Consider the following 14,716-nt stretch of genomic DNA (forward strand, 5'->3'; position numbering starts at 1 on the left):
CAAATGTCAAAAACCACTGTTGGATGATGAGAAATGCCCCACATCACTGTTGAATAATGAGAATTGTACAAAAGTGCTGTTGGATAATGAAAAACACCCTACACCAGTGTTGGATAAGGATAAACACAACACAATGCTTTTGCATAATCTGAAATGTCCAAAAGTACTACAGGATAATGAGAAATGTCCAAAAGAGCTGTTAGATAAAGAATAATGCTCCAAATCGATAATTGGCAGCATTGTGTTAGTAACACTGCTTTTAACAGTATTCCAGTAATATCACGGCCTGTCAGCTTAATGTGGGAGGAAAGCCTGATGCAGGTCTCACACATTTACCACTTTGGTGAAACCCACGAGCACAGGTGCTGAGAAACAATCGGTGCAAACCCTGAGGGACGCAATTCTTCACTGCACATTTACAAAAGTGGCAACACCGATTCTTGAACCAACACAGTTTATTTACAAACATTCATTCATGTAAACTGACAGTTACACATCATGGTAACAACACTCACCAATGCATGAGGAAAGAAATATAACAACATGCGTCTTAAGGCTTAACAGTACACGTAACAATAGGTAATCAATACTAGGGTTGCAATAAAGAAACTTCAGTTTAAGCATAACGACACCAATCATAACACGTTTAGCCAGACTAAACCTATGTACAATACCTGCACTTAAATATCAAAGAAAAAACTTTGGTTTATCAATCATAAATGCATGTTTTAAAAAAAAAAGCGAAATTATGAAACATGCAGTCTTTCTTATAAATTTGCCCTAAGCATTGTGGTGATTTTATTATGTAACTGTAGCATCTGACCTCAAACTAGAGATACTCAACAAAATAGAAAGGTTACAGTGTCATGTTGCCCTAAACATAGCTGTTTGAATTGCACATAACCACAGCAGGCATTGACGCTTGAACAGACTGTATGAATCATGTAAATATACTACTGGGTATGAAAAAGCTTTGGCAAAAGATGGGTTTACATGATTAAAATTAAATATAAAAATGAACCGTCTTAAGTAAACATGGTAAATCATAATAAATATGTGCAATATTTGAACAATTCCAAATTAAAGAGAACAATGACAGTGTATGTTCAGTAAATGCCTGTGAGGAAAGAAAGGAGATACGTTGTCAGTATTATCCGCTATGTACAGCATATTGATAGGGTGTTATATTCTAGAACTATACATCCATCACTGGGTCTGTCTGAAGGCAGACTGGACTGTCACCATGGCAACAGTACACCTTGTCAACAGCAGCTATTATCTTACAGCAAGGTGACAATACACTGATTATCACACAAGGAAGGTAGCCATACATGTCTCAATCTGAGAGTATAAGGTGACAATATGCTAATTGTAGTAATATAACTTGATACTGTAATGTTGTGGATCATGTACTTATAGTAAAGTAACAATACAACACTAATTCTGAGCATAAAGTGGCAATACATGACTTATCCTATACAGTAAAGTTCTATCCAGCAGGTGATGTGAACTCATTTCCAACAGAATGTCAACCCATAAATAACGTGTAGCTTCACTTCAATGTAGCTGTCACTGCTTAATAAGTCTGACCTATAGGGTGTCCTGCACGTATGAAAGCTTGTAAGCAGGTAGGTGTACCAGAAAAGAATAAACTAAATTGGTAGATATATATGATCAATTATCAGCAATATGTCTTTCCTGTTGTACAAAAATCTGATGGGAGCTAATTGGATGTCACTGTCTTCACTAGGCAGTAGGGCTGGGACGATACACAAACTGAGCAATTTCGATACGTATCGCGATACCTTGCTCACGATATGATACGCAACAAGATACTTGCATGTGCTCTTTTCTGTGGTCTAAGCCATCTTTTTCATAGAGAGGATGGCCAAATACCTGGCACACAGATGATTTACTACACTACTCATTTTCACTAGTAAATAGTGTAACATTTATAAAAGAAGACAATTAAGGTAAGAATCAATACTTTTTACTTAGTCTGCGATCATGATCGATAAGTAAAAAATCGTGATCCATCAATGCATCGGTGTATCGTCCCACTAGTACTAGGCAGTTATAGCAACCATAGTCAACCAGAACACACCCAGCCATGTATCGTGTAACTTGGAAATAATTCCCCAAGGTCGTAATTCAACATATGCAATATGATCCTGGTATCCAAATCAGGTGTATCACATTCCACTTGGTGAAAAACAAAACAGTAATTTTTCTCTCTAAATCTACTTTTTTCAAATGACAGACTATTCCGAATATGGTCTACATATGGCAATGCTAGTATGTCAAATAGCATCAGTTCACAAACCATCTGACACACACACACACAATCACATAAAAATTGCAAAATATTGATTTTGAATGATTCATACTGTTTTGAGTTTCGGACTATGGTGCACCGGTGTCTCATTTTAAGTTTAGTAACAGTTGGGTTCTATGCCTGCTTTGAAAACAAACAGGTGTATGTGCTCAAATCTCGGTGATAATACACAAGTAAATGATATACAACAACTGGGACAGGTACTGGATTACTGACTAGACTAGTCTGCAAAAGGCTGTACAATTTGGCATAGGGATAGTCCGAAAAAAATAAATTCACCAACAATACAAATGATGGTTATGAGTAGCAAGACACATTATCCTCAATTGTCCATGACATTATATTTCCATTTCCATAATAAACAGTGTGAAAATATAGTTTCTCAAGACACGCCACCCATAATATATTATTATCAAGCACTGCCAACTACATGACACCCATTTGTTACCGTTATTCCAGAGACGTCTCTATCTTATTGTCAGTATCCATTATAAGCATCAAGTCCTTTGAATCCGGCTCAAGATTAACATGTCCAGGGTACTGGTAGAATGAAGATATAATACACTGTGTAACAACAGATGGACACACCCAGCTCCACATCACTACATACAGGCTGAAGACAAGACACTGGAAGGGCCTCAAGCCCCACTTCACTGGAGCCATGGTGTCAAGGGAACCCAACACTAAGGCTAGCTAGCCGTCTCGGGAGAACCCACTGTGCAACCTCATTAAAATCAGATCTTTTACCTTCACAGGATACCTCTCTGCGAGTGAGCAAATCATTCAGATCAGCATATCTTACTTCTGAATCTTGAAAATGAAGTTAACTGTCCAATTGCGAGTGAACACAAAAGCCCACTCAATTATAATGTGGATAATTTTACTCCATGTCATTTACAACCAAAAGAAACTCATAGAAGACATATTTGTGTTTTGTTGTTAAAAGGGAAATTTCGGGTTCTAATTGGTATATCAATGAAGTGAAATTGTTTCAGAAAGCTGTCATCTGAATCCACAGATCAGTCATTCAGATTGTGAGGTCAAAATGTCCTTCATTATCCTGGGATTATCCTGGGATTATCAGACCTTCATTCAGAGAGGTACCGTCTTGGAGTGATAGATCCGATTCTAATGAGACCCGCAAAACCATGCTCCGTCTCGATCATGTGTAGGACATTGTACATTTGAGGCTGGCTGACTATGGAATAATTATGCTATTTCAGCAGGGTAAGTCTACTGCAACCCATCACCCAGTCACCATGGCAATGCTCACAAATTTACGATCAGCTCAGAAGCTTTTAACAAGACCCCTTAGAGATCACCACACACTCATCAACTTCTAAAATAACAAACACACAAGCAACTTCCAATGATACTCAACATGCTTGATGAAAGAATACATAAATAACGATGACACATAAATAGTTCTTTGATTATCTCCCCTTGGCCACAGTCTGGTATATTGGCACACGTGCAGGTGGTGTTGTGGTACTGAGTTTGCAACTAGCAGTCAACAATAGCCGACAATGCCCCAAACAACACCAATCATACCCCAGCAATTCTGTTCTTGTCAACTTTGTAAGAATATCATAACGTTTAACCTGTAAATGTTTCAATAAAAAGTGCATCTGGAAATACGTATGTACTACTGAAAAGAAGTTAAAGAACAGCTGGTTTTTTTAACCTGACAGATTAACTCTAGTAATGTAGCAGGGCTTGATTTAGGTATACAAAACATGCACCAGTCCAACCTATTCTTGAAAAGTGCAACCTATGGTAATATTCATGTCTACTTGCACTAAGTGCAAGTGAAAAGCTTCAAATTTGTGTCAAACTAACCTTTACTTGTCCACATAACGATCTTTGAAAACAATATCTCTAAGCTATATTTACCATACATCACAAATCACCGTGTAATTCATGATAGTCCTGACAGACCTGGGATTGTACTTTTTTAAACTAGTTTATGCATCTACTTCAACTTTGATAAATTTATGGGACGAGGGTGGAACCTGGTTTAGTCTGGTGCAACCTGGTTTTGTCTGGAGCAACTAGATTTCCCGACAACATGCACCAGGTGCAGGTTATATTACCATAAGTTCCTTAAATCGAACCATGTGGTGCTTAACTTCACTTAAGGTGACAATATGAAACGAAGAGGCCTTAACATCTGTGGAAATACATTGCGTCCCTGGGACAACTACATGTTATATTACCCTCTAATCCATGTACTAGTTTCCTCACTCTGTAACATTCCTGAGGTGGTATATACAACTAAGTATTCTTCAATACACAAAACACATCCTTCTAGACAGCAGTACTAGCATCACTGATTCACCAAAGTTACAATACAGATTGGAGTTTATTCAATATTATTATGAGCCAAAACATATTTATCAAGCAGAGACTGGCAGTGTTCGGATTCCTTATGCTTCCTGCTGTAACATAACAGCTTGTTATCTGGAAGATACACACTACAATACATGGAAACACAGCACTTGATAGGTCAAGATGCTGAATCATCGATCAGAACGTCTAGTTACTATGGTTACCAAGCCAAAATATATATTACGTAAATTGGAATCCATTGGAGGAGAAATAAGTCTGGGAACGATGGAATATAGCAAAAATAGTAGCATTATTAAATTAGTAATATCAAAAATCATGTGCTCATCATATATACATGTATCATGCTGTATAGATACACAACCTCACTGCCTGGCACTCATATTGTAGGGAGTCAAGTTAGGCAAGTCGTTACGGCGCTAACTTAGTATTCCAAACTAATGCCCTAAACTAATGGAAATATTAACTAGTGGCAAGCGCTAGCCCATTGGGCTACTACCATCCAGATTTAACTTCCGACCATTCCACCTGCTGGACCACTACACCATCCCATACCTACATCCAGAGTAACTGTTTCAACATTTACAAAGTTGACAAGGTATATGCGTCAAGATAGCACCTTCCCCTGTCTGTGTCACATTCACACACTACAAATATAATCAGAGAATAATAATGAACTGGTAGATAATTTTCAATGACACACTACATACAACAGCTTCTATTAGATTAATACACATGTTGGTAAGCCATGAATGAGATACTATGAAAGTCTAGACCAATTATTTCCTTGTTTTGACAAATGACTTTATTCTCAATAATATCCATAATAAGATCCTGAGATTGCTTTAAAGTAAGCTTATTTCGATCTGCTTTTAGAAAGTGTTTAAACTTTAAGATCTTATAACGAATAATCAACTAACTTTATAACATGTATAATGGACATCATGTCACTAACTTTACATTGACTTTCCTTCTCATATTAATATCTAGAAAACTAGTAAAAGAAGAAGTGAGTGAGTGAGTATGGTTTTACGCCGCTTTTAGCAATAAAAGAAAAAGAAAGAATTGGTCTGGCTAAATTGACAAAATATGAAGACTAGAAAATGCAGCCATGTCTGAGGGCTTTAAGCACTGTAAATGTAAAGTGTGGAACATCTATGACATCCTTCTGATAAGGTTACAAAATACTACATGCAGTACTCCGTGCTGGTATAACAGCAGGTTTAAATGGAATCATTCATATCATCCCTTTCATACAGATGCATACGGCACACAATACCAGGAATCAACATCGGACATCTTTCGTTTGGTTACATTATAGTAATGTGACAAGAGTGAGTAATCATGATAATGAGTTTATGACAACTGGCAAATGTCGCATGCATTTTGGACAGTTTCAGTTACATCATACTGTGTACACTCCACTTAACACATGCCTAGTCTTGATTTGTTTTATCTACCATTTCTTTTTATGTTCATCCATGCTAACCCCTCCAGGTCCGTAAGCAACAACTAGCAACAAACCCCCTATGACTGATAATGTCTGGAAGAAATCGTACTTGAGAAAGTCACGCATGGGTTTATAATCGGGAATGTTCCACCAGGCATTGAAATACATATTAAGACCTGTCAGCCAAACAACTAGGACAAGGGCAGATAACTTTGTCTTGAATCCGATGGCTATGAGAACGATGAGTGCAGTGCCAACAAGGTTCTGGACGAGCAACAGGAAGTCGACCTCGAAACGGAGCAGTGTGAGGAACATGAGGACGAGGAGGATACGGCCGCTGAGCTGCATGTACTGTTTTGGGTTGTTCTCGCCAAGGGATGGGAGGCCGGCAAACAGGCTCCTGCCCTCTGTACGATCCTCAGCCAGCAGCAGCAAGACGCCCCCAGCAAGGGCAAGGTTCCTGCAAATAGTCATTCATTTCATAAGCTGCAGTGGTATCTGGACATATGAGTGACAATGACAAAATATGCCATGCATGTAGGTGAGTTGAAATGGGGTTTAACATTGCATTCAAGATTATTGCACTGATATAGTGACATGCATCCACATGTGTTTGGCTGCTTGTGCTAGTCCTGACTAACGCCAAGTTTACAGATACATGAATATCCCACCTAGACACAGTATACTGACTCTGAGCCAACCAGTCCTTGTTTTAGCCCCTTAATGCTTAACACCAGGCAGGGCAACAACAAGTACCATCTTATAACATCTTTTGGTATGATGCAGCCAGGGATCGAAACCCTGACAATCTCCTCTGAGGGCAGATGCCCTACCACTAGACCATGTAGGCAGTCCCATGCATGTGGGACTCAGTGAGTATGATTGGTTCACTGCCGCTTTCAACAGTATTTCAGTTACATCACAGCATGTCAGCTTGATGTGGGAACAAAACCAGGACTGATGGGGAGGCATACATAAGGGAAGCAACCCTGTACAGTGAATTGTGGCACATGAGATGACTGGGCCACTCGTGTCACTGTAGGACCCAGGTCTACAGGGGGTCTCTATGACACACAGTCATTTTCTATTCAGACCAGTACAATGCCATCATCATGTGCCATCTGCTGCAGCCTCAGAAATTATGTGTAAAGATAATTACACTTGTCCTTAGATTCTGTTGCTGGTCTGCTTGAACGGGACCAAAACGTTTACATTTTCTGTCAGTTTTATTCAGTTGCAATTTCAAGCAAAACTGAAGCATTGAGAACTGGTTCACCATTATCGCCCTCAAACGCTACTCATAAATACTTACTTGTCCCCAGCACAGTTTAGTAGTCTCAGGCTAGTGGACAAGCATGATAGCAAGAATTTCTGAAGGCTGTGATTAGAGTGAACGAGTATTGTTTTACGCCGCTTATAGCAATATCACGGCGGGGGACACGAGAAATGGCTTTCACACATTGTACCCATGTCAGGAATCGATCCCGGGTCTTCGTCGTGATGAGCGAACGCTTTAACCACTTGGCTTCCCGACCGCCCCTGGACCCTTTGACCAATTGTCAGTAGAATCCTGTTTTGATCCGAATTGAAGCTCGGTTTAGGTGTGCTATTGCTTTGTGCCTGTGCACCGCCCCTCTGTGATTACACACACTTGTTTAACTACCATCATATTGATATGATGTCAAAAGACAAACTAGTACAACATACCTCAGCAGGAACCGGAGATCCCACAAAATACTGTAGGCTATCGTCTGAAATAGAAATAGAAGCCATGAAAGAATGAAATATGTTGGCAAACAATACTTTGCATGTACGCTCGTGATTAATTGTTACAATACCTTCTCCAAAACATTGTTAAACGTCTGTTTACCACACCCGACATTACCATCGACTTTAACTAAATACATTATTTTCTGTCAGCAGCAACTGGATTTCCTACCAATCCTGCATTGTCATTGGCTAATAATAACTCCTTCATATTCTTTCTTCTCGGTTATGTTTACCTAAGTCTGGCATCAAAAACCCATTGTACTACACCGGGTCTTTAAACATGTTAAATGATGCTGGCACAATATCATACCAGTACTCGTCAATTCTACAAACAAGCAGTACGGTACTTATAAGTTTGAAAAAATATGTCTGGTACTATACAGTTCTGATAATGACCAGTACTGTTCTAATATGATTAAAAACTTATCTGGAGCACTGTATGATGATAATGCTAGGTGACAGGGATGCAGTCTAGCTCTAACCTGCTAGTGAGAGACAGTTTTAGGGCAGGTAGAATTTCAGGTCTTATAATTTTAGGGACATCAGTATAAACATGTTGTCACTATTTCGGTTGCTAAACAATTTTGGTTAATTTGCACTGCTGAAGATGGTCTAAACCATTTCCGAAAATGGAATATTCCATTCAAAGCAGGGCGTCTCTCACCTGTAGAGCAATGATAAAGAACAGGAGGCCACAGGCGATGGGTACTTTCTGTCGACTAAGCACCATGACACACCCCACCAGCTGGCCCAGGAGGTTGACAAGCACAAACAATGACGCCAGGAAGTAGCCACAGCCCCATGATGCGTTCATATAGTCTCGCTGTTCTCCCCACTGGGAATACATTCGCAGCCCATCTTCAAGGAAAGTGCTGATGAGGCAGAATCGGGCTAAGTGAGGCAGCACATGCTTTGACTTTCGTAAAATCTGTAACAGAGAGTGAGTGTTGAGTCCAACAATAATTCATATCACAGTGTAAATAAGCTTGCTAAATAGACATACATTGGTAGATCGAACATACATCAGAGAGTTGGGTTTAACGCGCTTTTAACAGTATTCCAGTTATATCGTGGCATGTCAGCTTAATGTGGGAGGAAAGCCCAAAGTGATACTGGTCTCGGACGTTTACCACTTCGGTGAAACCCATGAGCACAGGTATGGTGCTGACAAACCTAGAAACATAATTGGGGCGAACAGGGATTCGAACCCACAATCATAGGTTTCTGGCGTGGCCAAGGGATGCAACTCTGCACAGCACTTCGCAGCGCCTTTGACGGCTGGGCCACCTGACATGAGAAACTCTTTGTTCTAAGATCACTTCGAGGAACATAGTCCAGATCCTCATTTCAGCTGGCCCCTAAAGTGAATATAGGGCTCTGGGGATCCATGATCAATTTGTTTTACAAAAGTTCTTTCATGATACTTTGAAGCTGGATTGACACAGATACAGAATGCCTTTTAGCAGTTTAGGGCAGATAACAACTTCATTGATATGTTGAAATATGTAGGATTATTATACAAAGATAACACAGAGAGGAAGCCAAGTCCTCATTGTATATTAATCATTGCTTGTGTAAACATGTCGGCATGAAAATCATGGCATTTGTACATAAACTCAAAATGCTTACTCAGTATTCAAAGGGACAAGAAGTAGCCCAGAAACATCATTACAAAGAATTGATAAAGTAGTTAAAAAAAAGCCCATTGTATTCTAAATCATCAGTGTTCTTCAAGCTGATCGCCATACCAACTGTTCAATTGTCTAAATGACAATGAGAACATCAGACATATCATTCACTTTTTAATCAAATCAATATCCATGTTATCTCTTATCAAACATGCCAAGGACATCATGTGATAAACCAAAGACTGAAACAGTGATAACTTAAAATGAAATGTTCAAATTCTAGTTGATGAGTTTCCTGATCAGAAAGTTTGTGCTTCATGCCAACGGTCTACAAGGCTGATTTGCATGTAACTATAAAGACTAGATTAGCATTTCTATACACATGATCGTGTAACAGTTTAGAGTGGCAATACTTTGAAATCAGTTTGTTTCAAAACTTTTTCGCCACTGTCAATCATTATGATCATAATAAATCAATAGATAACTGTCTGTTGTATGTATTAAATAAACATAAAAAGAAGGATAAACATACTACATAGCAATATGGATTGTAGATTATGAAACGTCATTTTGTACCTTGATCAACATGTCACTCTAAACACACTTTACTATTTTCATAATTCATTAGCATGAATGTTCACATAGATGAGATTGATAATTACTGTCTAAACATTATATAACTCGCACAAAAACTGTCTGACACCTGAGCAGTACAACTGACAACAGTTAAATGTTTGAAATTACTAAAGTATTCGTGCGAATGGCATGTGGCATTTATTTATGGTGTCAATGCAATCTGTTTCCCCCTGGTAACAGACGTGTGATATATTACAACTATTACATCTATGAGCCTGGTCACACGTGTTACTTAATGTTTACTACTAGACCTGCAGTAGAAACTAACATTTTTCGCCCACTTGTCCTTATAATGATAACATATAGCAAAACCCTAGATAATAGCAAATTTCTACTAGTCTTTATGATACCTTAACAACTGGGCAGTTTGGCAAGGACTACAGGTATAGTGCCAATTCCTAAAGCTGATGACTATCGTATTGAACAGCTTATGCCAAAAATGTTTACAATGTCTACAATGTCAACTAGCTCCAGTGTCAGCCCTCAAAGTTAAAATTTTTACAAAGTTGATGTGGGGTTACAAGTGTTTTTTTCCCACATAGCCAGTGGTAAAATCAAGAAGTCACTTATTAGTTTTTTACAGCATTAGATGAACTTAGTTGATTTATCTACATGGGCCTGCTCAGACGTCAGAGGCCGATATTTGGCGCCAAGCATGTGGCAAATGTCAGTTATTATTTCCCAACTTATGTTAAGTAGTACTAACTAATTCACTAACCAATTTGGCCAAAATTACACTTTACCTCCATCCTCCATGATCTTAAACATGAAAAATCCCTGAATGTCTTTTATTCTAGTTAATTTCTTTTAAACTTTACCTTCAGCCATGTATAATTCCTAAAAGGATATTTTGTAATAAATGTATTAAATTTGAAAAATGGTTACAATGGTTAAAACTTCTGCAAAATCTGATTAATAATCCGGATGCATTTATGATTTTTACCTAACTTCTACATGTTATCTTCCAGAGGCAAGGGAGTTAACAGTTTCCACCCTTCTTGAACAAAGCTCGAATTTCTGGACTCGATCATAGTGCCACCAGTGGCTATAACGAATTACGTCCCTTCTATTGACCAATCAGATTCCACCTTTCATATCACTTGCATTTGCTTCAATTAAAATGACAGTTTATGAACCGGTTGTCAATTTTGTTATGCAATTTTGATTGGACTATGCATAGGCTCTTTAGTTCAGCCAAATATAACTCCATAATTCCAGCCTTGTTCTATGCATAGGCTCTTTAATCCAGCCAAATATAACTCCATAATTCCAGCCTTGTTTGGCAAGCATGGAAACTGGACTTAAAGGGGCACTGATCTAACGCAATTCCCCGGACTGGTTGTTGCCTTTGTTATTGTTTTTTCCCCCTTGAGTACCCGGATGATACGCAACGCAACTGAGCGTGACCAGAGACTGGCCTACCGTCTGCAAAGACAGCTAAATAAACTTGGAGGCTGGAGGCAATATTTGCTTTACGAATTTTTGCATAAACACTGATTGGTTAACTGTGATCTATAAAGATTTCGACAAAGGGCGCATGTTGATTAATTTCTTCAGCCTAAACAAACAGACAAAAAGAACGGCGGAGCTCATCGGATGTCGTCATTTGGAAATACCCCAGATGGTCATAGTTTAATACTAAAAAAAGTATCTATGCAGTGAAAGCAATTTCGGATTGCGTCGATAATACGATTACTACTCCCTTGTTGTCATCCACGTTTTCTCGAGTAACCCTATACTTGTGTATTTGTCGTCATTCACTTGATGCTCAGTTAATGAATTTATTACAGGTACAATTAGTGGTAGTACCACTTAGATTACCTGACAAAGGTTCCCATTTTGCATTTATTGTGTCTGGGGTAATTATTCAATCTAAATCCAGGTTTGAAGTGAGGTGAAATGTGTCTTATGTAATATGCACGTGGCAGACCAGCAAGAGATGAATGATCACTTGATTTACTTTTTTTGTAAATAAACGGATCGTTCCTAGTCATCAAAGGATTAACAGAAAATATGTTGATTGATTAATCACTGTTATCTTGCACAGTGGATATGTCAAAAGTGAGTGTTGACATGTCTAGGTTTACTAAAACAAAGGGAATACACTCATGTCATGGCGTGAAGTGCCGATGTAAAAACAACATACTTTGTTCAAAGGGTTAACTGATAATACGTTGATTGATTGATCATTGTTATCTATCACTCAATGGATTTTTTAGGAACCGTGGACGTTATGAAAATAGTTGTCACGTGGGCTTTCTCAGCCGACCCTTGAGACTTGACACCTATGTGAAACACCTGAAACAATCCAAGTGATCAGTTGAGAAACGAACACGGGTTATAATATCCCGAAACGATATAGATCTTTTAAAATATTTGATTGTTACAGAGATACGCGACATCGAATAAGTTTCTTTGTACAGCTGCAGATGAGTGGGATATTGTTCCTTTGTGTGGGTATTCACGGATACATTCTTCGAACAAGGAAGCTCCTAAAATTTATACACAGAAATTTGGTAGGTTGCAATTATGGTATTTGCATTTTGATTTCCTTCATTTTAACCGATTCGTTCTTGTTTCTCTACGTCTTGGTTGAGAAATTCTTCAATGCGCGATAGACGTTGTTTTCACAGGTCTTTTCCTTTGTAAGCATGTATATAATACCGTCAATTTGTAAAATGTGATTCTCTCAGGCAATTTATAAAATGTGTAAATATTTCAGTCATATTGACTAAAAAATCTGTCCAGATTGATTAAGGTGATCAAAAGGGCCTACAAACATCACAACAGATTATTATGTAGGATTAGAAGCCTAACAACATAGACATGTACTTTTCAACGTAACATTTTCAGTCTCTTGGTGATGACATTAAACATCAAAATGTTTGGAATTCGTTATCATAATAATACAGATGGAAATGTTTTTTTCAGTCACTTTGTAAAATAACTGAATATTTAGACTTTTAATAAATTTGAAAAAGTTACACATTTTGACAGTAAACAAATATACACACTTTAAAAAAAAGCAGTGCTCAGGTGAAATATTTACTTTGTGTTGCAAGTCAAAATAGTGTAAACGAAAATCGCAAAATTACCAAGCAAGTGACATATCAAAACTTCGTCACCAGTACCGGTGCTACCCACAAAGATACCTACATTTCCTTATTATCTCGAAAACTGTATTTCATTTTGTTGATCAATGTGACCATACGCCCTTATTACTACCAATAAAAGTGACTGATGCGCTTACGAATTGCGCAGCAGAGGTCGCGAACTAGTTTAGATTTCTGCTATACATCCGGGTACTCACTGGGATAAAACAATAACAAAGGCAACAACCAGTCCCGGGGAATTGCGTTAGATCAGTGCCCCTTTAAATAGTCAGCTAACTCCCTTGTCTCATGAAGGAGACATGTTCTAAACATAAAACATGCTCAGCGACAAGTTGGTTGCTACCATGTTTTGACAAGTGTTGGTAGTTGACCAGATAGGTTATAAACCTAAAAGTTTCGGATAATTGGACAATACATAACTTGTGTCCACAAGACACAAAACAAAAACCCAAATTTAACTAACATAACCAAGTAACACTTTTAGCAATGACAGCACGTTATTAGACCCAACTTGATTAACAAGGAATTGTGAAAGAATCAAATAATTATTGCTGTCACCATATTGTGACTGTAAATCATGTTTACACAATTAATACACCGGTTTCCTCTTGGTTTACTGTAAGTGTAACATTCAACATGTAGAAGGATAAAAACCCTACCATTTAGACAGGTAACTTTTTTAAACACACAAGCTGGCTGCTGAAACATTCAAGCGTAAAACACTATTATCGCCCTGATCGTACATACCAGCTGTGAATATTCACTGAATTAATTGCACATGGGAAAGGATGACGTGTTACTAATATAATGCGTATTTGTATAACGAATCTTCAGATCATACACACTATATCTACTATACAATGTACTTAAAAAAATCGATACGAAAACATTTGTATATAATAGAAAAATAAGCAAAACACTGGCATCAGCTGAGAAGCATGTTGACACTGACAGGTACCCCTAATGATCTCTGTCTTTTGAGCCGGTTTCAAACATGCTTGATATATTAAGCAATTAATGGCGACTTTAGCCACACCAATACTTAGACACACTGGCATTATTACCTGGTCAGCAACATCTTCTGCTTTATCCATCAATTCACTTTGCTGCGGCATATTGGTTTAAGGTTATCACCGAGTTTGTCGGCAGCTTTAGCCACGTAAAAGTCGTCAGCCACACTGACCGGAAGTAGAGGACGCGCTGGTTGAGATGATTGCGCCGGTTGTTTAACCTCCCTAGGAAAACTGAATGTGATCGTTTTCTGAATCGTAAAGGAAGTCGGTTGTGATGAGAGAGTCCACTAATTTATATCTTTGTTAAGGACCACTGAACAGCAAGAGAAGGACACATGCAAATGACCGCCTTTGATCAAGGCATATAATCTGAATAATAAATGACGGGGAGTAAAACTGATAAATGGCACCGCTGCCACGTCCGC

The 14,716-nt window shown here is 38.3% G+C and overlaps 1 protein-coding gene across 1 annotated transcript; it reads right to left on the minus strand.

Annotated features, from left to right (window-relative positions):
• Nucleotides 1-443: 443 nt before the first annotated feature.
• LOC139459817 (surfeit locus protein 4-like) lies at nucleotides 444-14,634 on the minus strand. The gene is made up of 4 exons (XM_071241511.1): nucleotides 14,343-14,634; nucleotides 8,566-8,829; nucleotides 7,839-7,882; nucleotides 444-6,591 (listed from the first exon to the last, which is right to left on the minus strand). The coding sequence occupies exons 1-4, from the start codon at nucleotides 14,391-14,393 to the stop codon at nucleotides 6,138-6,140; spliced, it is 813 nt and encodes a 270-aa protein (XP_071097612.1). The 5' UTR covers nucleotides 14,394-14,634; the 3' UTR covers nucleotides 444-6,137.
• Nucleotides 14,635-14,716: the final 82 nt, after the last annotated feature.

The sequence above is a fragment of the Haliotis cracherodii genome, unplaced genomic scaffold (genome assembly GCF_022045235.1).
Source record: "Haliotis cracherodii isolate W230 unplaced genomic scaffold, xgHalCrac1.p SCAF_13, whole genome shotgun sequence".
Taxonomy (NCBI): Eukaryota; Metazoa; Mollusca; class Gastropoda; order Lepetellida; family Haliotidae; genus Haliotis; species Haliotis cracherodii.

Coding starts and splice junctions, on each gene's coding strand:
- LOC139459817 (XM_071241511.1), bottom strand. CDS start 14,393: ATGCCGCAGCAAAGTGAATTGATGGATAAAGCAGAAGATGTTGCTGAC. Junction 8,830..14,342: donor CAGAAGATGTTGCTGACCAG/GTAATAATGCCA, acceptor TCTCTGTTACAG/ATTTTACGAAAGTCAAAGCA. Junction 7,883..8,565: donor TCTTTATCATTGCTCTACAG/GTGAGAGACGCC, acceptor TTTCTATTTCAG/ACGATAGCCTACAGTATTTT.